At 37.6% G+C, this 23,022-nt stretch overlaps 1 protein-coding gene across 3 annotated transcripts in view; it reads left to right on the top strand.

Annotated features, from left to right (window-relative positions):
- The window catches only part of rxfp1 (relaxin family peptide receptor 1), a 215,024-nt gene that overhangs the window by 65,675 nt on the left and 126,327 nt on the right, over window positions 1-23,022 (top strand). For all 3 annotated transcript variants that reach the window (XM_073921122.1, XM_073921120.1, NM_001431298.1), the window contains one exon: window positions 12,173-12,322. In XM_073921122.1, coding sequence (XP_073777223.1) covers window positions 12,184-12,322 — 139 coding nt within the window. In that variant the 5' untranslated portion in view covers window positions 12,173-12,183. The remainder of the gene's footprint in view (window positions 1-12,172; window positions 12,323-23,022) is intronic.

The following is a 23,022-nucleotide window of genomic DNA, read 5'->3' as shown; positions in this document are numbered from 1 at the left end:
TAAGTGAAGCTTATTTATAAACTAATTTCGAGATGGGCACGTGATTATGATTGAACACAGCTGGTCCCGCATTAACTAACGCATGATTCACTAATCAGATGATTCCTAACTCACTATAAATAACCAGTTATTTCTTTAGTTGTCTTCGCCTTGAAGAATCTCCCCTTCCTCCCCCTTTATAGGGCAGCATGGTTGCCCAGTGGTTAGTACTGTTGCCTCACAGCAAGAACGTCACTGGTTCAAATCCTTAACAAGTCGGTTGGCGTTTCTGTGTGTTCTTTCATGTGCTCGCGTGGGTTCTTTGGTTGTCCAAAAACGTGTCAAAAAGTGAATTGATTAATCTAAATTAGCACTATAGTTGAGCTCTTAACCAGCAGTATATCCCTACATAGCAAATTATAATCTGCCATCAGCTCTAAACAAAGGGGAGACCTACTTTTATTGAGACCTACCTGAGATCAAACTCCCCTCTCGCTCTGTAAACGGAAGGGAGCCCTCAGGCTTAAGGATCTTATGAGCTCAGGGCTCTCTCTTGGGACAACATGCCAAACTCGCTTTATAATCAATCTTCAGCTAAGTGTGAACTCTTGAAATTGAATCTTTGAAATGAATTAATTAATCAAAATTTTTTTTCAAATTAAATTACATTGAAACTGATCAAATATAAATTGTACAATGTTAATGCAGCAAGCTTTTAAATGAATTTTGTCAGCCCTGATTAAACTGCCTATGCTAGGGATATACAATAGCTTAAACGCTTGATTGCTATACCTATTTAAAGCTAAGAAAACAGTGATTTAAATTATGCAAATGAATAATGTTTCACAAAAACCTATTAGATATGTAGGGTTGGGGGGAGGGAGTGAAATTGGCCAAACTTGGGGGGAGGCGTGTGTCCTGAAAGGTTGAAAACCCCTGCTTTAGCTCATTCCTGAATGGAGGAAATAGTCTTGTTGCAGCTGCCCCATGTTGCAACCGTCTCCACTCTCCCCTACTATACCATGTGTGAGTATGAGAGAGAGATGGTCCAGCCAACGGTCACCATCAGGAAAGCAGCTGAATAAACAGAATAACATTGTTTTAATTAAAATCTAAGAAGTGCAAAATAGGTTGAGTTTAAAGTTGAAGTGTCACAGCGTAGGAAATGTGATATATTCAGTATAAAAACAATAGAAGTCAATTCAAATTCCTCACTGATAGAAAAAAAACATGTGTTTTTGAATAGCAAGGGTGCTTTAACAGCAAAGATTTAAGATATGCATCTGATAACTGTGCATTGACCTCCAGTTTGAGGTTATAGTGTGAGATTTATCATAAGAGGTGCTCGAAAGCAGATAAGCTCCATTTCTTGATACGAGCACCACTTGATATGGCTCCAATGAAATCCATGTCCTCACAGAAATGGATTTTTAATGCGTGGGTAAGGAGTGAAGTTAATGGAGCAAAGGAAAAAGGTTATGCGTTTGAGTGGTTTGCACAAAGAAACGATGAACGTATTGGTTTAACTAGAAACCAACACACAATTCTACTGATGTATAGTGTAATCAGAACAGTACTAAAAGGGATTTGCCATAGATATATACACAAGTTATTGCATACGGACACTATGCGTCAATACCACCACCACATTTACACCGTGCTCCCAGGATAAATGTCATTTAACCGCACTTAGTCAAGACTAAAGCCAATATGAAGATGCTGGACTTTTGCATTGTGTACGGGTGTAGTAATTAGCAAACAAAGCATAAAGGCAGAACGTTTTTAGGTAAGATTTTGTTCTATGTGTTTTTGTAAGTAATGAAGTTACGTCCTATTGATAATAGTCTTACTGCAGTGACCATAAAGCAAAGTAGCATTAACTTCCACTAAATTCTAGGCTTATGTTGGTAAAATAAGCAAACAATGTAGATAAACTATGACAACAAGATGCTGCGGTGTCAGAAACTTGTATTATTTTCGGCTAAGTGAAATAACGGCTAGTTTTTGAAGTGTCTTATCAGGGTGCCTGATAGGGATGCACCAATCTCGATCTACTTGGATTGGATATCGGTTCATTACTGCATGTTTTTGCTATATCAGTTATGGGTCAGCTGGTACCGATCCAAATCCGATCTTGCACGTGCTGCATATTCGGTGTAAATTATAAGTCAACAAAAGCCACGAAGGTAGCCTATTAAAAGCCACTAGAAAGTTGTCATGTAGGTCTACTATATCCCAAATGTTTTGAAGCCATTTTATAGTTTAATGTGAAGCACAGATAAATATTCACAAGGTTAAATTCATGTTCAGTTCAGCGCTTCCCGCCGCTGCGCCTGCCAATCATGCTCCATTTATTCACAATTCAGACGTGTTGAGTTTGACAACTCGAAAAACTTTTTGTAAAAAAAGACTATTTGTTTCTGTTAATATAAGTAATCGGTGGAGAAATGCATTTAGTTTTGCATTAAATGGATTCATTTTGACCTGCAACATGGAGATCATTGCTGTTTCTAAATCATGTTGCAGTGTGTCTATTCGCAACGCTGGAGTGAGAGGGTTATTATTACCTGCTCTTCACACACAAAGTAGGCCTACCTAAAACTTTAAATTAGAAAAGGCTCAATAATACATTGGACAGATCTTCAACGCACTGAATTCTCCTCTTTGTGCTGCTGTTTTGGAAGTGCCTATATACCGGAGAGCTGTGCACTGTGTCAGTGATACAATCGCTTCATTCAGGCACCTGCTGCGCAGACGTGACATGCACCGCTCTGTAAGATTATTCTTACAATAAGTTTCTGCTCTCTCATCCTTCCGACTGAGTTTATTCTTCTGAGAGGAATAATTTAAGTGGTGCGAATAGTTTGTAAAGCCTGGCTCATTGTGGTCAAAGTAGTTGATTAAATTGATAGTCAACTGACAGCTGAGTGAAACTGATGGCTCGGCACATATAAAATGTTTTTAACAGAAATTATTTAGCCTAATATAGGCTACATTACTGGGCTCCAAATTAGCATTTTTGCTTGGTAGCACTGGTGCTCCTATCTTTAAATAATGTAGGTGCACCAGCCAAAATTTTGTCGCACCCACCAATTATAATGAGCATCGTTACAAGTTTTATGAACAGACTTGTTGCATTTGAAATCAACACTAATCCAAAGTAACAAGCAAAAAAAAAAAAAAAAAGCTTGTGTGAGGTAAATAAGTCTCAAAAAAATCCTATTATCACAAGAAGATATATTTTTATAACATAATTGATTGACCAAAAGAGAAACGGACCGCTCACCGGCACTGCACGCACTGCTTGACATGAATAAATCTGTTAAGGATATGTTACTGTGCTGTGTTCTCACGGGTGCTGTCTAATATTGCACAGATGCTTTTGACATACCTTATTATATGCACATATCATTTTAATAGCAATATCGGTCTTTTCATGAGCTGCAAAATTAGTTTAATCTTAGTCAGTGCAAGCCGTTTTGAGATGGTGTGGTGTTAAGTTTTACATATAGCTGCCACTTACACGGCTGACAGCATCTGGTGATTAAGTGAAGTTTATTTATAAACTAATTTTGAGAGGATCACGTGATTATGATTGAACACGGCTGGTTCTGCATTAGCTATGTATGATCCACCAATCAGGTCCTTACCCACTATAAAGAGCCAGGGTTTCTCACTACAGTCATCTTCGATTTGAATCCCCCTTCCACCCCTACTTCTCCACCTTTCCCTTCATGGGGCGGCACGGTGGCCCAGTGGTTAGCACTGTTGCCTCACAGCAAGAACGTCACCGGTTTTAATCCTTTAACAGGCCGGCTGTCGTTTCTGTGCGTAGTTTGCATGTTCTTCCCTTGTATGCGTAGGTTTTCCACGGGTTCTTCGGTTTCCTCCCACATTTCAAAAACATGCACTACAAACGAATTGATCAATCTAAATTTAGCACTTGAGTCAAACTCTCATCCTGCAGCATATCTCTTCATAGCATTCATTTTAGTCATCAGCTCTTATCAAGGGGGGAGTTGTCGAGATCTACCTGAGCTCAAAGCTCCCCTCTCGCCCTGCAAATGGGAGAGAGCCCAGAGCTCAAGGACCTTTTGGGCTCAGGGCTCTCTCCCTCCCAGGACAGCATGCCAATCTTGCTTATAATCAATCATCAGCTAAGTGTGAACTCTTGAAATGGAGGATTGTACAGCACCTCTCGTGCTTAAAATGTGTAGATGTGGCAAACAGTTGCCTGAAAATTCCATCTCACAGACTTTACAGTGAATGCTTTAGTTATTTTCATAGCGGACTTGAAGCTAATGGAAGTCTTTTATCCACTCTTGGAAAAGTGTAGATGGTGGATTAAAATTCACCACATGATCAGTAATCAGATGTGCCATTATTTGTAGCTTTAGTTGGTTTCTAAAACAAAATCTGTCAGTGTTTTCAATCGCTCATCTTCAGCGTGTTCCATTTTCACTGTTGTAGCTCAGCTCTCCCTGTCATCTGAATGCAGAAGGCGTTGACTGAGTGATTGACAGCTGATTTTAATCAATCCATTCGCATTCAGTTCTAGAGCAGTGGGCCAATAAGAAAAGCGTGAAGGCGGGCAAGCATTGCAGACTTTTTTTACTGCAGCAAGTTGACATGTCAACTGTTTTAAACTGTTCCTGAGTGCTGCGTTTCAAGTGCAAAGATGCATACTGCCTGAATGTGTCTTAAATACTTTATGAATTTTGTCAAAGTAGACGGTTCAGATGACTCAGGCAAACTGTCCACAGTTTTCTCAACATTTTTAGATTTTGCGAATTTTAAATTCAGAGTCTGCAGTTGCGGTTCTCACATCCAGATGCGTGCTGTATTGATAACTAGTTATACGAGTTATTCGCTGCAGAGTTATGATGTTCCACTCAATTATTTAAAAATACTAACTTTTGTAATATCTTTTTAAAAAATCTGAAAGTATTAGCTTTCACAGACGAGTCTTCGCTGAGGCCATCTTCCAGCCTCAACCACGGCGAATGAAGCTCTGCACAAGACTTTTGGCCAGCGGAGAAATTAAAATGGTCGTGCCCAACTGAGGCCCCGTTTACACTTGTGCGTTTTAGTTTGAAAACGCATACGTTTTGCTACGGTTACGCCATCCGTCCACACTACGCCGGAGTTCTCGAGCGCCGAAAACGGAGCTTTTTGAAAACGCTGGAAAGGCCGTTTTCATTCTGAAACGCAGCTGCTCCGTCTCAGTGTGGATGGGGAAAGACGGAGACATTTGAAAACGGAGGCGGGGCTGCTGACGTTCGCCTCTCTGATTGGGGCTTTTCCTCAATATTAAGTAGCCCACACACAGTTCAGTCTTGCATCCTCTTCTTGTAAGTTAAGACTTCGCAAGTTTGATCAAGGCTGCAGTCTCCCCCTTCTCAGTTTGATATGTAAAACATACAGAGGACACCGGTAAATCTTCAAAGGGAACAGTGTACTTTAAAACTTCATTCACATCACCTTGGCTACGTTGTTTCACTTTCTCAACAATAAAATGTAAACATGATTTAAGGAACTGCCTATTTTCTTTTTAATATTAGCAACTTAACAGACAGCAGAAATGTTGAGGCGTCGTGCTGCATATATGAGCGTCATCTTCACTGTGGATATTTATAACAAAACGGAGCCGATAACAACTGCCTCCTTCCATTTTCAGTGAAAATACGAAATGCACCCTCTCTAATTTGCTGAATAACAGTTTTAATAATCGATAATTATAAAAGTATAACATACAATAAGTTTATAAATTGTAGGAAATAAAGGCAAGCGATCAGTCAATGTACCTGGATTAATCATTAACTTATCTTTGCGCTTAACCAAAACATGTTACCCGTGAACAAGTAACTTAATAGATTCCAATGACCAAAGTCAGGGAATTAGCCTATGTCGTTGGATAAAGAACATGAATGAAATATCACGTTTAGCAAATATAGTGAGATTAGATCCAGCGGGAGATGCTTGATGAGCAGTCCGACAAGCAGAGCTCTCATCTGGGTAGAAATGCTGGAGCGCTTGCCCGAGAGTGTGTGTGTGGTCACGTGATGTGCGTTTTCAGCGTTTTGGTGTGGACGGAGAGCTGTTCAGAAACGCTGGGTAAAACGCGAGTGTGGACGCGGATCGTTTTTTAATTCTACAACGCCGTTTTAAAACTAAAACGCACTAGTGTAAACGGGGCCTGAGTCTGGTTCTCTCAAGGTTTTTTTTCTTCACTCGCATCAGGTGAAGTTTTTTTTACCTCTCCGCTGTCGCCACTGCCTCGCATGGTTCAGGATTGGTAGAGCTACGCATCGATGAATTTGCTCTTCAGTGTTTGAACTCTCAGTAATGATTAAATCACACTGAACTGAGCTAAACTGAACTGAACTGAACTTAAACACTAAAACCTGAACCACACTGTTCCAGTTACTATGACCATTTATGTGAAGCTGCTTTGACACAATCTACATTGTAAAAGCGCTATACAAATAAAGCTGAATTGAATTGAATTGAACTTGTAATACTGAAAAATATATATTATAATCACTGAAATTCAAACAATTTTTAAATCATTCTCCTTGAAGTTATTCTGCGACCCCCAGTTTGAGAACCCCTGCAGTAGACAACAACAGCGTAGGCGACATCTAATGTAAATATATATGGAGTTTTGTCTAATAGAAGAGTTTATTTTGTTGGGGATATCTTTATTAGATGCAATACAAGATAAAGTTTCTTCAGACAGACGCTATAGCTAATGTTACGTATTTATTTTTGTTTTGTATTTCCTTTCTTTGTTTCTTTGCTCTACTCTAGTAGGAGACAATGACCATCACCTATTGCCAAAGATGAACTGCTCACTGATTGGAAGATAAGAAGAGCAGTGGACATTTAAGCAGCATGTCTCCTCTAAAACAGTGTGTTTTGTGTATGTGTGGAGGCTCTTTTGTGAGGCTTTAGATTTTTGATCCTTCACAGTGCCGGGAAACCCCCCTTTTTAGGTTAAAGTCTTCCTCAGAATTAAAAAAAAAATGCATCATTATGGGCATGGAGTGCCGCGAGCAGAGGGAGGAGTGGGCGTAGCAGGGGAAAATGAGGGAACCAAACAATGTCAGTTGGCTCACAAAATGAGACACAAACTGTGAGGAGAACCCTACAAAACATTACAGCAGATTTTTGTTGTTGTTAAAGAATACTGTAGTTTTTTAAATGCATACTAGTTTCTTAACTTCTGAAAAGTGCTTTTTTTAAAAAAACAAACAAAAAAAATGTTATTTGAATATATCTGTGAGGTGAGAGTGCTAACCACTGCGCCACCGTGCCACCTGTGTTTCAACTCATTTTAAGTACAGTGTGGGCCATTTATATGGATACACCTTAATAAAATGGGAATGGTTGATGATATTAACGTCCTGTTTGTGGCACATTAGTATATGTGAGGGGGCAAACATTTCAAGATGGGGGGGGGTGACCATGATGGCCATTTTAAAGTCGGCCATCTTAGATCCAAATTTTGTGTTTTTTCAATAGGAACAGAATCATGTGACATATCAAACTAATTGGGAATTTCACAAGAAAAACAATGTTGTGCTTGGTTTTAACATAACTTTATTCCTTCATGGGTTATTTACAAGTTTCTGACCACTTATAAAATGTGTTCAATGTGCTGCCCATTGTCAATGCAACCCCACTCTTTACACACTGATAGCAACACCGCAGGAGAAATGCCAGCACAGGCTTCCAGTATCCGTAGTTTCAGGTGCTGCACATCTTGTGTCTTCATTCAACTGGCCCTTAATGACCAATCCACTTTTCAGGAAGCTGTTCATATAGGAACGGACACAACACCCATAATGTGGTGGTGCACCATCTTGCTGGAAAAACTCCAGAAACTTGCCAGCTTCTGTGCATAAAGAGGGAAACACATCATCATGCAGCAAATTCAAATATCAAGTGGCATTGAGGTTTCCATTGATAAAGAATGGCCCCACTATCTTTGTTGTCAACGGTGTGAAGATACAAGATGTGCAGCACCTGAAACTACGGATACTGGAAGCCTGTGCTGGCGTTTCTCCTGCGGTGTTGCTATCAGTGTGTGAAGAGAGGGAGGAGAGAGTTGCATTGACAATCCATGACAATGGGCAGCACATTGAACACATTTTATAAGTGATCAGAAACTTGTAAATAACTCATGAAAGAATAAAGGTGCGTTAAAACCAAGCACCCCATTGCTTTTCTTGAGAAATTCCAAATAAGTTTAATGTGTGAACTGACCCTCTTCCTATTAAAAAAAAAAAAAAAACAGAAGTTGGATCCAAGATGGCCAATTTCAAAATGGTCACCATGGTCACAATCCATCTTGAAAAGTTTGCCCCCTCACATATACTAATGTGCCACAAACAGGACGTAAATATCACCAACCATTCCCATTATATTAAGGTGTATCCATATAAACGGCCCACCCTGTAGTTTAAACAAGCAGCAAAATTTTTTTAATGTGCTTTGCTGATTCATCTATTACGCAAGTGTGTATTTCGTCTTATTTCTAACTTTTCACCAAGATCCTTTTCAAGCATATTTCATTTCTCTGTGTTGCATAAACTCAGCCTAGACCTTTGCTGCTTTACTCCAATTCAGAAAATAAATAAAGAAATTAAAAAAGCTAGCTTGTGACAAATAGCTCTGTACATTCTGCCCCCGAGGTTTAGCTACACTATGGCAATTCTTCATGTTGACACGCATCTACTTCTTCTGTCGGGCTGTTTGTTCATATATCTATAGGTTGCCTTGAGAAGGACTCGTAGTCCTTTGAGTCATACAGAAAGGTATTAATGAAGCGCCGAGAGAAGAACAGATTTTATCAGTCACAAGAAAAGTAGCAATGCAGTATAAGAGCTTTGAAAGTGGTCACATTTCATACATTTTATATATAAAAAAACGTGTAAGAGATTTTTATTATGACTTTAGATAAATGAAAACTCGATGAGGGAATATAGTGCAAAACTTACTATACTGTTTGATGTATACAGTCAGAATTATTCATTAGCTTTCTTGCAACTTTATTTATCATGCCTGCATTGTGTTTTAACAGAAGGCTTAGCGATATTGCAAAAAATATCACAATATTGTTTTTTTAAAAATCCATTTAGGAATTTTAGGATTTTCTTTATTTAACCACTTTATTTTAATTGACCAACATTACTAAGGCAAATAGTTTTGTTTGTCAATAACAAGTATATTTATTCATAATATCTGATTTCTTTATAATAAAATAAACAAAAGTGTTAAAGAGACTCTTACACTTGATAAAAAAATGTTACATAGGCCGCATTTACACTGCACTGTTCAAGTGACTCAATTCAGATTATTTTTTTCTCCCATGTGGCACAGATCCGATATGGCCCATGTTCGTGTAAGCAGGAACAAATCACATGGATTGTGATTTACTCAAATCAGATTCATGCCTTCATATGTGGAAATTTTCCGATATGAATCGGATCTGTGTTCTCCCCATTTAAAGTTACAAATATTGGCGTCTCTAGCGTTCATGAGGTGATATGATTCGCCAGTCGAGATCAATCCAATGTTTTCGGAGAGAGTGCTAAAAGACTCCTAGTGAATCAGCCGTTTAATGGCTCGAATCTCGATGCATTGCATTCAATGTGTGTTCAGTGCAAATGAACGCTAAATGTAAAATCTAACCTCATAGATCTTTGCCAAAGAAGATCGACTTTACAAAGTTTAAGCTGAAACTTCAGCTCATGACAAATGACTATTGCACAGGTGGGCATCACAAAGTAAATCAGCACATAACAAGAGTGAGCATTCACAATGACACAAACCCAAACCTTTGAAGAGTGGCAGAAGTGAGACTTTTCTGCCTTTCTTTTGTCCGATCTTTCTGGTTATTATTTTAACATGCGTATAAAAGCAATAATGCAAAACATTTCTTACTGCAATGCTTCAGTTTTGTTTAATGCAAACCATAGATTTATTTGTCGTAATGTAACAGTTGGACTTTTTATTGCACATAACTCGCATTCAAGCACATTCAAGGCAGCATGATAATGTTATTCCTGGTTAGTATTATTATCATCATCGTCATCATAATATTTTATAATTATTAGACATTAATTTTGCAATTATTGCACAAATATCAATAGGTCATAACAGAATTAGTCAGTTGTTTCTGGTTTTTGTTAGTCTTGATTGATGATGTTTTCAAATACAATAAATCTGTTAATATACAATTTGCAGTGGTGCTCATTCATTTTTGGTGGGTGGTCCTAAATGTTTTATGGTGCTCTTAAAATTTTTGAAGTTGGGAGCAACGGTGCTATTCATTGTTCTATTATTTATTTACAGTGTAAAATTGTTTAAATGTCAAAAATGTTTCTTATTTTTTAGCACAAAGGGTGAAATGGACTATTGTTTGTTTTTAATATTATTTTGTGCTGTAATAATTGGTTACTGATTTTCTGAACTAGTGGTGTTTAGAAGTTAATGAATGCATAATAATCATGATAACCATGAAACCGTGATTATTTCTCAGACTATAATCGTTGCATCCCTAGTTGAATGACTACATAACCCCCTATGCTAAAAACTCTTTCAGATGGGGAGCCAGTGGCAGGGATGCACAAGAAAAGAAACCAAAAAGCTCTGCCGACATCCTTTTTTGTTTACAATCTCCTCACTGCTGTTACACAGCACTCATGTCGTGTGTGCTGGTATTCTGACCTGAAGTGACAAGCGCGAGTGCATGGTTTCCTTTACAATTTTCTATTGTGTTTCTCGTAACTACACAGCAAAGCCCTCTGAGTAAAATTTACTAGGGCTGTAACAATGAATCAATTAAATCGATAAAAATCGATTACTAAAGGAGTTGGCAACGGATTTCATAATTGATTTGTTGTGTTGCGCGACGCAGGCTTGATTGATTATTAAAAAAGCACTTTTGTTGCAGCATGGAGCGGAACTTTGGCACGTTGGCTGGCACTGAGCCAAAGAAAGACGTGTCGTAGTATCACAATTACGCAGTGTTTTAACTGGATATAAATTAATTGTGGGAAATCAGACTTTATTAGCACATGTTACAACTACCCTCTGTCTCTTACAACTTGCCCCACAGGTGTAGTAAATAGTAAAATTTTTACTCCCGGCACTATTGGAAATACTGCTTAAACCATAGGTCCGGCATACTTTCAGTGCTTGTTTGTATAGGACAGGGGTTCTCAAACTTTTCAGCCCTGGACCCCCAAAATAACACTGCCAATGACTCGCGACCTCCACTACTTTCGTAAGTGGTTATAATCATACAAACGTTGCACACAACACTCACACAAACCAAATAGCCTATACAAACACAAGCATATTGACAACACGAAAAAAGTGCAACAGTCCCATATCATTTTTATTATGATTATTTTATATTAACCTCATCTAATTAGACTGGTGGGCACGATATTTAAGTTACATCCCAAGTCTTTTCTTGGTTTAATTTTGGAGACTGCCACTTACACATCATATTCCATGTTTAGTGTCCTGTATGTATTTTAAATGTAAGCGAGTGCTGTAACGGTGTCAGAAAGTTTAGCTAGTGCTGTAGAATCTGGTGCACTGACGCTATTGCTTTGTCATTGCTTTGTCATTAATCTAATGTAAAAACCCTAAGGGTTGTCATCAATGTAAAAAAAAAAAAATTAATAAAAAAAAATAATAAAAACCAAAGGCTGATGGCTTTTTGTTTGGATACTGTATTTTTTATGTAACTATGTTTTATCTTCTGTAGGTTATGGATTAGCAATGGTAATCATAAAAGTTTATTCAAATTTTTGCAAATCACCAAGTGACCCCCTCTCATTGTCCCGCGACCCCCCCCCCCCCCCAGGGGGTCCCGACCCCCACTTTGAGAACCACTGGTATAGGAGAGGCTTTTGTCTGTTGTTGACAAAAAAAGAAGGTTTGTCTAACCCTATTACTTTCATTATTTAGCCAAAACCAAAATGCGTTCCTTTGTGCGCTGTTCTCCCCTAATCAATTTTCTAAAAAGTGTTTAATGCAGAACTTTTTTTATTTAGTGTTGTTATGAAACTGTACTTTTTGGACAAAGTACTTCTAGGAAGCAGACAAATGCAACCTGTGGCTGAAAGGATAATGCCTAATTTCTTTCTCCCGTCTGTGTTTTTCTCTTCTGAAGTGGTGCTGACCATGTTTAATGTATCAGAGGATCAGCCCTACTGCCCGCTGGGATATTTCCCCTGTGGAAACCTCAGCACCTGCCTTCCTCAAGTGCTGCACTGCAACGGCGTGGATGACTGTGGAAATCAGGCAGACGAGGAAAACTGTGGTCAGTTCAGATTCACTTCTGTCTGTCTCATGTCCAAACCTATGTGTGCTTGATTTTTTTTTTTTTTTTTTTTTTCATTTTTAAATATTTCCCAAACTTTATTTTACAGATTCAGGAGTGTTTCACAGTATTTCCTATAATATGTTTTTCTTCTGGAGAAAGTCTTATTTGTTTTATTTCGGCTAGTATGAAAGCAGTTTTTAATTATTTTAAGGTCAATATTATTAGCCCCCTTGAGCAATATTTTTTTTCGATAGTCTATGGAAAAAAAACATTGTTATACAAAGACTTGCCTAATTACCCTAACCTGCGTAGTTTACTTAATTAACCTAGTTTTAATTTAATAATAAATTTTGCTTTAAATGTCACTTTAAGCTAAATACTTGAAAAAATATCTACTTTATGTACTTTCATTATCGCTAATATAAATTAAATCAGTTGTTAGAAATGAGTTATTAAAACTATTAAGTTTAAAAATGTGTTAAATGCATTAAACAGAAATTGTGGAAGAAATATACTGGGGGGCGAATAATTCCGACTTCCACTGTATGCATGTGCTATATATGTTTGAAATCACAATTATTTGTCCTCTGATGAACATTTTTATACTTTCAAAAATCCCCAAGTGCACCAAGTGGGAGAGCATTTTTCCAACACATTTTAAAACAATAGTTTTAAGTGTAATAGCTAATTTAATTGGTTATTGCCTTGATGGCACCCCAAAATATTTGACTAGTTATTTTGCTTTATCTTAAAGTGAAATTTAAAGGCTTATGTTAATCAGGTTAACTAGGCAGATTAGGTTATTAGGCAAGTCATTGGATAACAGTGGTTTGTTTTGCAGATAGTTGAAAAACAATCTTAAGGGGGCTAAAATTATTGACCTAAAATTATTTTTCAAAATTTTAGCCCCCCCCAACTAACAGAAAGAAGACTTTCTCCGAAAGAAAAGCATTTATTTTTGTATTGTAACAGTAAATTGTTACAAATATATGGGTTTCGACAACAAATTGGGACTTTATGTACATATTGGAAAACATTTAAAATAAGGTTTTCATTTTTGCTTTTGAACACACTAATGTTTAACTCGTTTTCAAGAGTTCGCACTTGGATAATGCTTGACTATTTAAGCAAGTTTGGCATGCTGTCCTGGGAGAGAACCCTGAGCTCGGAGATAGATAAGCTCAAGGCTCCCGCCTGGTCAATAAGCATTAGGAGGGATTTGAGATCAGGTAGTTCTCGATAACTTCCCAAAATAGACCGCTAACTGCACTAGTTTGTAGTAAGAGCTTGTGACTAACTTTTGTTGCATGGTTTTTGAGTGCTGGAGGAGACCGGAGTACCCGGGGAAAACCCACGGAAACACGAGGAGAACATGCAAACTCCGCACAGAGAGTATTGATTGGCTCAGCTAGTATTTGAACCAACAACCTCCTTGCTGTGGGGCAACAGTGCTAGCCACTAAGCCATCGAGAGAGAAGGGATGGATTGGGGGGAGAGTGTTCCAAAACGAAGATGAGGAATGAAGTTTAGCTGGATATTTATATTGAGTTTAGAGTGATCTAATTGGCTAGTTAGTGATTAGTGATAGGGATCAGCTGTAGTCAATCCTATCACGTGCTCCTCTCGAAATTAGTTTAAGAAACTTCACTTAAATGAGTATTTTGAACAAGCAGTGAAAATCCTTTTTTGTCTTCTTACTTTTGTTGCTTGTTTAAACGAATTTATAATGAGTTGAAACAAAATTCCTAAGTTTTTTTGGGGGACAACAAGTTGTTTTATGATCATGCCACTTAAATTTTTTCCTTTTTTTTTTAAAAGCACACACTTTTATTGTTATTGTGAATGCACACAAAAAAGTAGACACCTAACAGATTCGACTGATGTTTTGCTCTTATCTGTATGATCAAAACTGAACGTGTAATTTAAGTTCTTTTTGGAGTTATCAGGAGAAGACGCCTCAGAACGCGTATACGCGGCCTTCGACCCCTGGGAGTTAACTTAATCGATTTGTGTAGGGAAACATGAAGGAATAGTATGAAACCCTGCATTTTTTTACAATAAAGTAAGAAAAAAGAATCATACAAAGTATGGTAATGTGATCTAAATGCATGAAAGTTTGTCTTCACTGAAAGCGTATATATCATATCATACATATATCATGCTACCTTAGGGTTGGTAATGAGTGACCTTTCATCATTTTACACTGCAAGAAGAGGTGGGGGTGTTCCTTACTGTTACTATCGGGGGAGGGATACAACTGGAGGTAAGACCCAATATGCAGGTTTATTCAATGTCGTCAAGCAAGCAATGGTCAAATCAGGTACAAACAGGTATGTGTAGGCAAATCCAGAGTCGTAATCAAAGTACAGGCAATAGGTCGTAAGGCTGGCGGCTAAACAGGATAACAAGGGTATACTAGGCTAGGATCAAGACACGGAGAAACAGACAAGGAGAAACGCGTTGTAAAGTCACTAGAAGCGAACAAGGCTCTGCCAACTGGAAGAGTTCAAGAGTAGCTTATGAATGGTGTGTATTCAGTATCTGACAGGGTTCAGCTGGTGATTGTAATCAGGCTAGATGAATGAACAGGTGTGCGTGTCTGGGAGAAGTGCATGTATGAAAATGTAGTCCAGGAAAAGGCGGAAGTGTAGTTCATGGTTATAGTGGAAACCGTAACACTTACTGTATCAATAAAGAAAAAGTGCATATGCTGTGGTTTATCTTTTTTTGGGGGGATGATGATAGTGATGTTAGCGATCTCCAAATTAAAGGGGGGAGAGAGGATGCATGATAGACACGCTGTGTGACCTGTAATAAACACGCCCCCATGTCACGTCAGCTTGGCTTGCCAAGCAGGAAAAAACAGGCTTGTTGAAGTGCTTATGAACTGCAGATACAGGAGACCCGTCGACAGAACTTACCCTCTCCTCTTTCAATGAAGTCGCTGGTGTGTAAGCATTTTGGATTTCCAGTGAGTTATGTTGACAATGTTCGTGATGTCGACAAAAAAAACACAGTTTCCCAAGCTCTGCTATGTATGTATTAGGGTTCGTCCGATAGACAACACCGGCATCGCGATCCTCCGCCTGCCCCCGTTGCAAATCCGCTCGCGAAAAGTACACACTCAGGCCCTGTTTACACTGTCTTTGTTTTTAAATGGCATTTTAGAACGACAACAATTTGACATCCACAGTGGCGTGTAGCATTTCTGAGCAGCCCTCCTTCCTCTCTACCTCTGACACACACACACACACACACACACACACAGACACAGACGCACACAGACAGCCATGGGCTCGAGACAGCAGGTCCAGGCAGTCAGAGGACTGCTTCAATCTTTCACTCACTTGTACTTAATCATTTTAGCGAACACCTCAGATACTGTTGGCTGGTTCCTATTGGTTGTGCGTCTTTTTTACCGATGCCATTATAACGACACAGATCACTGCCTATTCACGAGTCCCGCAGAAAAAGTGATTGACAGGTGGTAATTATGTGTGTACCTTGCCTTTATTCATTTACTGTATGATTTGTTTATGGGTAAAACAAAGACCATGCAGGTTAGGTAGTTTAAACAGTAGGCTACAAATAATTAATTGGTCATTAATTAATTAATTATTCATAATCGAAAATCGAATCGAATCGTGCCTTTTGAATCGAAAATGTAATCGAATCGAGGATTTGGAGGATCGTGACACCTTTATTATTTCCCCCTTCATCCTAAGGGTCTGGGGAAAGTAAACAAGGGTGTACAAATAAATAAGCAACCTTCCTCGAGAAGATCAGCATGATGCGTCATGTAAAAATAAAACCATAACTCATCATAATTAGCAAATACCTGCTCTATTTCTGAATGGATTTGGATTTTTATTCATGCATGTATAGCAGCACTGGAGCGTTTTAAGTGTCACTCAGCTTGTTCTTGTTTAACCATTTCAGATTGACTGTCAGGCTTTGAATTAGTGCCTTTTTAGTCTCTTTCTCTCTTTGAGCAGTTGAAATAGTCACTGTACTGTATAGTGGCAAGTGATCGACTCAAAGGAGTTCATTCAGATACACTGATTCTTTGAGAAAGTGGTTCAGTAAAGCTGATTTGTTCTGTAAAGGCAGTTTTCTGTTTTCATCAGAGACATTCTGCGGATTTGTTTGGAATTTAATATCCAAAGCAATGCACTTGTACATAAGCAATATCTTATAATTAAGGTTGAAAGGCCACTCAAATTCCCATCGACACGTTTGACTGATTTGTGAAGGAGAGCCGCAGTAATCACAGGAATAAATTATACAGGAGAAATCACAGGAATTAGTTTAATGTTTATATGTTTGGAGTAATTTTGCAACGTTTCTTTGCACTAAATAAATGCAGCCTTGAACAGCAGAATAAGCATCTTTAAGAAACATTAAAACGTCTTGCAGATCCTAAAATTTGAAGAGCAGCTGAATAAATAAAACAGTATACTGTACATTAATATTGATTTTATATTTTTTGCATGTCAAAAGACCCTTATAAGCTGATAGAAAATAATATTTTGAAGCATTTTGAATTACAAGGACATCAAATATGTCCTTTTAAACCACTTTTATAATATGTAGGAAGGTATGTATGTATATACACTACCTGACAAAAGTCTTGTCGCCTATCCAAGTTTTAGGAACAACACATAACTTGACTTCTAGTTGATCATTTGCTATCAGAAGTGGTTTATATGAAAGGCAAAGGCCTCTAGATTACACTTATTTTACCAAAATAAAATATAATTAGATTAGATTCAACTTTATTGTCATTACACATGTACAAGTACAATGCAACGAAATGCAGTTTAGGTCTAACCAGCAGTGCAATAGCAGCAAGTGCAGGATACAGGAATAAGTTATAAAGTGCAGTTATAGAAAACTATGGTGATATTTACAGATGGGTGTACTATGAACATTATATACAGGTTGGATAAGCTATGAGCAGATTTACAATATATGAATATATGTGCAGGTTGCTATTAATAATCAGTAGTGTGTAAAATATAATCATGCCTTGATTTGTGAATATTTTATTAGGAGAGTAAGATCTGACTTTGCTTAGACAAAGTCTTGTCCCTTAACAGAAATAATGTCCAGTATAGAATATAAAGTCATGCTGCAGTGGAAAAAAATTAATATTGTGTCTGACTCCATCATGAGCTTGGAGGACTGCATCCATACATCTCTGACATGACTCAAATCACTCATTAATATTGTCATCTGGAATGGCAAAGAAAGCGTTTTTGCAGGATTCCCAGAGTTCATCAAGATTCTTTGGATTCATCCTCAATGCCTCCTCCTTCTTAGCTCAGACATGCTCAATAATGTTCATATCTGGTGACTGGGCTGGCCAATCCTAGAGCAGCTTGACCTTCTTTGCTTTCAGGAGCTTTGATGTGGAGGCTGAAGTATGAGAAGTAGCGCTATCCTGCTGGAGAATTTGCCCTCTCCTGTGGATTGTAATGTAACGGGCAGCACAAATATCTTGATACCTCAGGCTGTTGATGTTGCCATCCACTCTGCAGATCTCTCGCATGCCCCTTTACTGAATGTAACCCCAAACCATGATTTTTCCTTCACCAAACCTGACAGATTTTTATGGGAATCTTGGGTCCATGCTGGTTCCAGTAGATCTTCTGCAGTATTTGGGATGATTGGGATGCAGTTCAACAGATGATTCATCAGAAAAATCAACCTTCTGCCACTTTTTAAATGATCAACTGGAAGTCAAGATATTATTTGTTGCTCTTACAACTGGGAACTACCTGACTTTTGTCAGGTAGTGTATGTATGTACAGTGTTCATGAGTTCACACCACACAAATCTATCTTTTAAAATAATATTTGCTATAGGAAGCTCAACAATAGTATAGTTGTACATATACTGTACATTACATTAGCCAAAACTGGAGCTGATCTAAAAAATTACTTAAAAGTACACCCAAGTGTATTTGTTGGAGAAAAATATTAAGTAAATTTAAAAAATCCAAGAGAAAGAAAAATATTTGTCATTTGTTTTTTAATATTTTGCATGAATTTTAAATGTATTATCTTTCTTTTTCTAAAGAAGTTTTCTGACTAAAATATTATTTTAGTAAATATATCTGTTTAAGAAATATATTATTTCTGTTCACTGAGAATTGGTTAAAAGCACACATTTTTAAATGTGGTGTACTCAATTATGCTATGCAGTGTGTGTGTGTGTGTGTGTGTGTGTGTGTGTGTGTGTGTGTGTGTGTGTGTGTGTGTGTGTGTGTGTGTGTGTGTGTGTGTGTGTGTGTGTGTGTGTGTGTGTGTGTGTGTGTGTTTGTATGTATATATGTGTATATATATATATATATATGTATGTGTATATATGTGTGTGTGTGTGTATATATATATATATATATATATATATATATATATATATATATATATATATATATATAAATCAAGATCAAGGTGGAAAGCCTGAAATATATATATATATATATATATATATATATATATATATATATATATATATATATATATATATATATAAACAGTAGGGCTGCACGATATTGGGAAAAATATATTGCGATATAATTTTACCAGGTGACTTAAATAATTTAAGAAAATACAGTCATAAATAAACACAATGAAGCAAATATTAACCTTCTAAACTCTGGAACCTGGTACCAAGTCCGTGACGTCATTTACTTCAGCATTCTTTACATTTTGAGGGTCTGTACAGACCCAGTACCCCATAAGTGTTTTCGTTTCTCATCAGTTGGGATAGAAAAACTTTTGCATAGATTATGGTGGAGACATTTTTCTTTTTTCCTATGATTACTGACCTGTGCAGGAACCCACAAAATTAATCACAACAACCGAGACCAAACAGACCTAAAAGGTACTCAAATTTGAGTTTACAAATAAAAAAGCGTCTTATTTCGACAGGTTTATTAGAATACAGACAAATATTTTATTAAGTGTTTTATGAAAATTCAAAGCGTTTTCTTTAGAATTATATCAAACTTTTGCATTTACACCTCTGCATGTGGATTTGGGAAGCTTTTAACTTTGGGTTAGCAAAATCAAGGCGGAAAGCCTGAAATAGCATCTCACTTTAAGAGGAGAAAGTGAAATGAACAGTGATTTACGGTTTATTGTGGAGAGTCTAAGAAGAGTCTTAGTTACAAAAATTGAATAATCAAATGTAAATTAACAATGCATAATCTTCATCATATAAATTTCTCAGTAAAATGAATCTTTATTAAACTTCTTTATGCTTTATTAAAATGTTTTGAACTGTCTTAAAATGCTTACATAGTCACAGGTTAAAAACTTTCCCTTTATTATGCTTAAATCCTGCAGACTCGGCACAAACCTCATGTGTTTTAACCTGTGGATTCTGGTCATCTATAATCCTGACTTGGATATCTTGAAATGTGATTTGTGGACACACTGCAATATCGATGCTTAAAATATATATTGTGCAGCCCTAATATACAGTATATTTGTGAGAGATATGTTTGAGTTTTACAAGTTGAGTGGAAGACCCTGAATTCGTTCATTCATTTTCTTTTCGGCTTTTCGGCTTTAGGCCCCTTATTAATCTGTCACAAGGAATGAACCGCCAATTTATCCAGCATATGTTTTATGCTGCGGACCTTCCAGCTGCAATCCGTCACTGGGAAACATCCATACACACTCATTCACACACAGACTACGAACAATTTAGCTTCCCTAATTCACTTACCACATGTCTTTGGACTGTGGGGGAAACCAGAGGAAACCCACACAATCACATGGGGAACATGCAAACTCCAGACAGAAATGCCAACTGACCCAGCTGAGGCTGGAACCAGTAACTTTCTTGCTGTGGCGTGAACGTGCTACCCACTGCGCCCCTGAATATTTTTTTTAAATAAAATAAATGATTTTTCACATATTTTTTTCAGTATTTTTTATCAATACAGAAATAAGATCTGTCCTTTTTGCATCTCATCTTTTCGCTGTGGTGCTTTATGACTTCATTTAATTATTTGTGCTTTATTTCTTCTTCAAATTCTCCATTCTCCATTCTGACCTTGTGAAGAACCACACGTTACTTTAAACTTGTGTCCACTGCTGCACACTGTAATCCACAGTCAGCCAAATTAAACCACAAAAATCAGCAATTTACATCTGTACAAATCGTCATATTTAATTTACAATCTCATCCATCTCTCTGAAGCTGAAAGCCTAACAGTTAAACAAAGCCCGGTTTATAATCAGTCTCCAGCTCCAACCCTCAAATGAGTTTTTTCCCTTTATACTAATAGTCTCAAAGGTATCAGCTACTAATCAAGAGCTAATTAAGTTGTAATGAAGTTGTCTGAATCAAATAGCATTCCTTCACTTCTTAACAATGATCAGCTAAGGATTTATCCTTTTAAACAGACAAAACCCACAGCGATGTTGAGACGTTGTGTAAATCTCTGATCATTTCCTATTGATTCTCCAGTAACCTTTGTCTCAAGTGCATTAAGGCGGCCCTAGAAGTTATTATTGCAGTTTTGATGATGTCACACTTGTCAAAAACAGCTTTCTAGCGACGTCTGTCACAGCGACTGTATCAAAAGTGTCAACAATCAGACCCAACAGCGATGGCCACCGCGTTTAACCTTGCCTAACTTACTTTTGCACAACAGAGAACAGGGGGAGATTAAAAGGCCTCGTGTCGACACCGTACTGTAAAAGGTCAGGGAGATGGGAAATGTCACATTGCACATAATATCTTAAGACATTTACTTAGCCTGTGTGTGTTGAGTCGAGCAGAACAGGATAGATGGGAACTGAAAGATCTCCTAATGCTTTTCCAAATCCCTGAGATTGGTACTGTAAAGCGTTTGATATCCCACTTCCACCTTGCTTTTATTTCTCCGCTTGTCGTAACTGAGTTGTCAAAGCCTTTTCAGGTTCAGAAAGGTCACCGTTATACAGTACACCACAGTAAACAGTAGTGTCAGGGTTCTTCCAAAGAAGCAGGAGGAAAAAAACAAACAAGAAAAACCAAAATAAACACTTAAAACGCCATACAAAAAGTAAGTTAAACTAAGTAAATGAAAGAAAAATAAATACAAAACAAAACCCAGTGCTTATTTAGCAGGACTGCACCACTTAGACATTACAAAGGGGTCATTCACACACAAAAACAAGCAAATAAATAAACCTAAATTCAATAATCATTCAAAAAATATATAAATAAATTTTGTATTTATGCATCAAATACATCAATCATAAATAATAAACAATTGAATGTTTGCCCGCTGTTAAATGCCGTTCACTTGCATGCACTTAAATGTGCATTATGTAAGTTCAACACCCAGTGGTTGACCTACGTAGGTATTGCACTCCTGGTTCAAAACACCATGCAAGCTGAACAACAGAAAACTTTGACAATGATCAGCTCAGGTACACCTCACCACTGTGATTTTCTTCAGTGTTAAATGCTAATAATGTGAGTTTTAATAATGTGAGCCATTTTACATGTCATTTATTGCCAAACTACTAAAAACAGCAGCAGCAGATATACACTTCTAATCATGTTTATTTATCTGCACACTACTGATTATTTATAACAACCTGCACATATATTCAGATATTGTAAATCTGCTCATAGCTTATCCAACCTGTATATAATGTTCATAGTACATCCATCTGTAAATATCAGCATAGTTTTTCTATAACTGCACTTTATAACTTATTCCTGTATCCTGCACTTGCTGCTATTGCACTGCTGGTTAGACCTAAACTGCATTTCGTTGCATTGTACTTGTACATGTGTAATGACAATAAAGTTGAATCTAATCTAATCTAATCTAAAAAGATAGTTCACCTCAGATCTTTAAATTAACCATTTGAAATTGAACTTTAGAACTGTGACTGAGAGCAAAGAGGTTTAATGTGTATTAATTCGATTATAACCCTTACTGTTTGGCTGGAGTGCAGTGAGTGCACTATTCTGTGCTTCTAAATGGCTGTATTTAAATTTCTGTCATGTTTTGTCTGGTGCAAACAGGCAAATTGTTTATTGCAAATCTTCCCATATAGCCTGTTGTTAGGACACTGGGTTACAATGTAACCTGTTCACCTAATGTTTACGTCGGTAATATTTATATTATTTGATAATTAATAACCACCTCATGTAGTTCTCTGAATTTGTGTCACATTTTGGAGTCTGCTACTGTCCACCGGAGGTTGGACTTCAGTCACAGACGCATACTTTGAGAGCCTTTGTGAACTGTTGAGCCTTCAAAATCCATACAGCAGATGTATCAAATTTGTTTTAATTGTTTTACTTTTGGGCGGCGTGGTGGCTCAGCACTGTGACCTCACAGCAAGAAGATCGCTTGTTCGAGTCCCGGCTGGGTCAGTTGACATTTCTGTGTGGAGTTTGCATGTTCTCCCCTTGTTGGGTTTCCTCCAGAAGCTCTGGTTTTCCCCACAGTCTAAACACATGCGCTAGAGAGGAATTGGGTAAACAAACTTGACTGTAGTGTTGGAGTGTGTGTGTGTGTGTGAATTTGAGAGTGTACGGGTGTTTCCCAGTGCTGGGCTGTGGCTGGAAGGGTATCCGCTGCATAAAACATATGCTGGAATAGCTGGTGGTTCATTCCACTGTGGTGACCCATGATAAATAAGTAGGCCAAGAGGAAAACTAGTGAATAAATGTTT

Source organism: Danio rerio, chromosome 14, assembly GCF_049306965.1.
Source record: "Danio rerio strain Tuebingen ecotype United States chromosome 14, GRCz12tu, whole genome shotgun sequence".
Classification (NCBI taxonomy): domain Eukaryota; kingdom Metazoa; phylum Chordata; class Actinopteri; order Cypriniformes; family Danionidae; genus Danio; species Danio rerio.
Note: the sequence above shows the minus strand (reverse complement) of the source record. Positions and strands in the feature narration are given on the sequence as shown.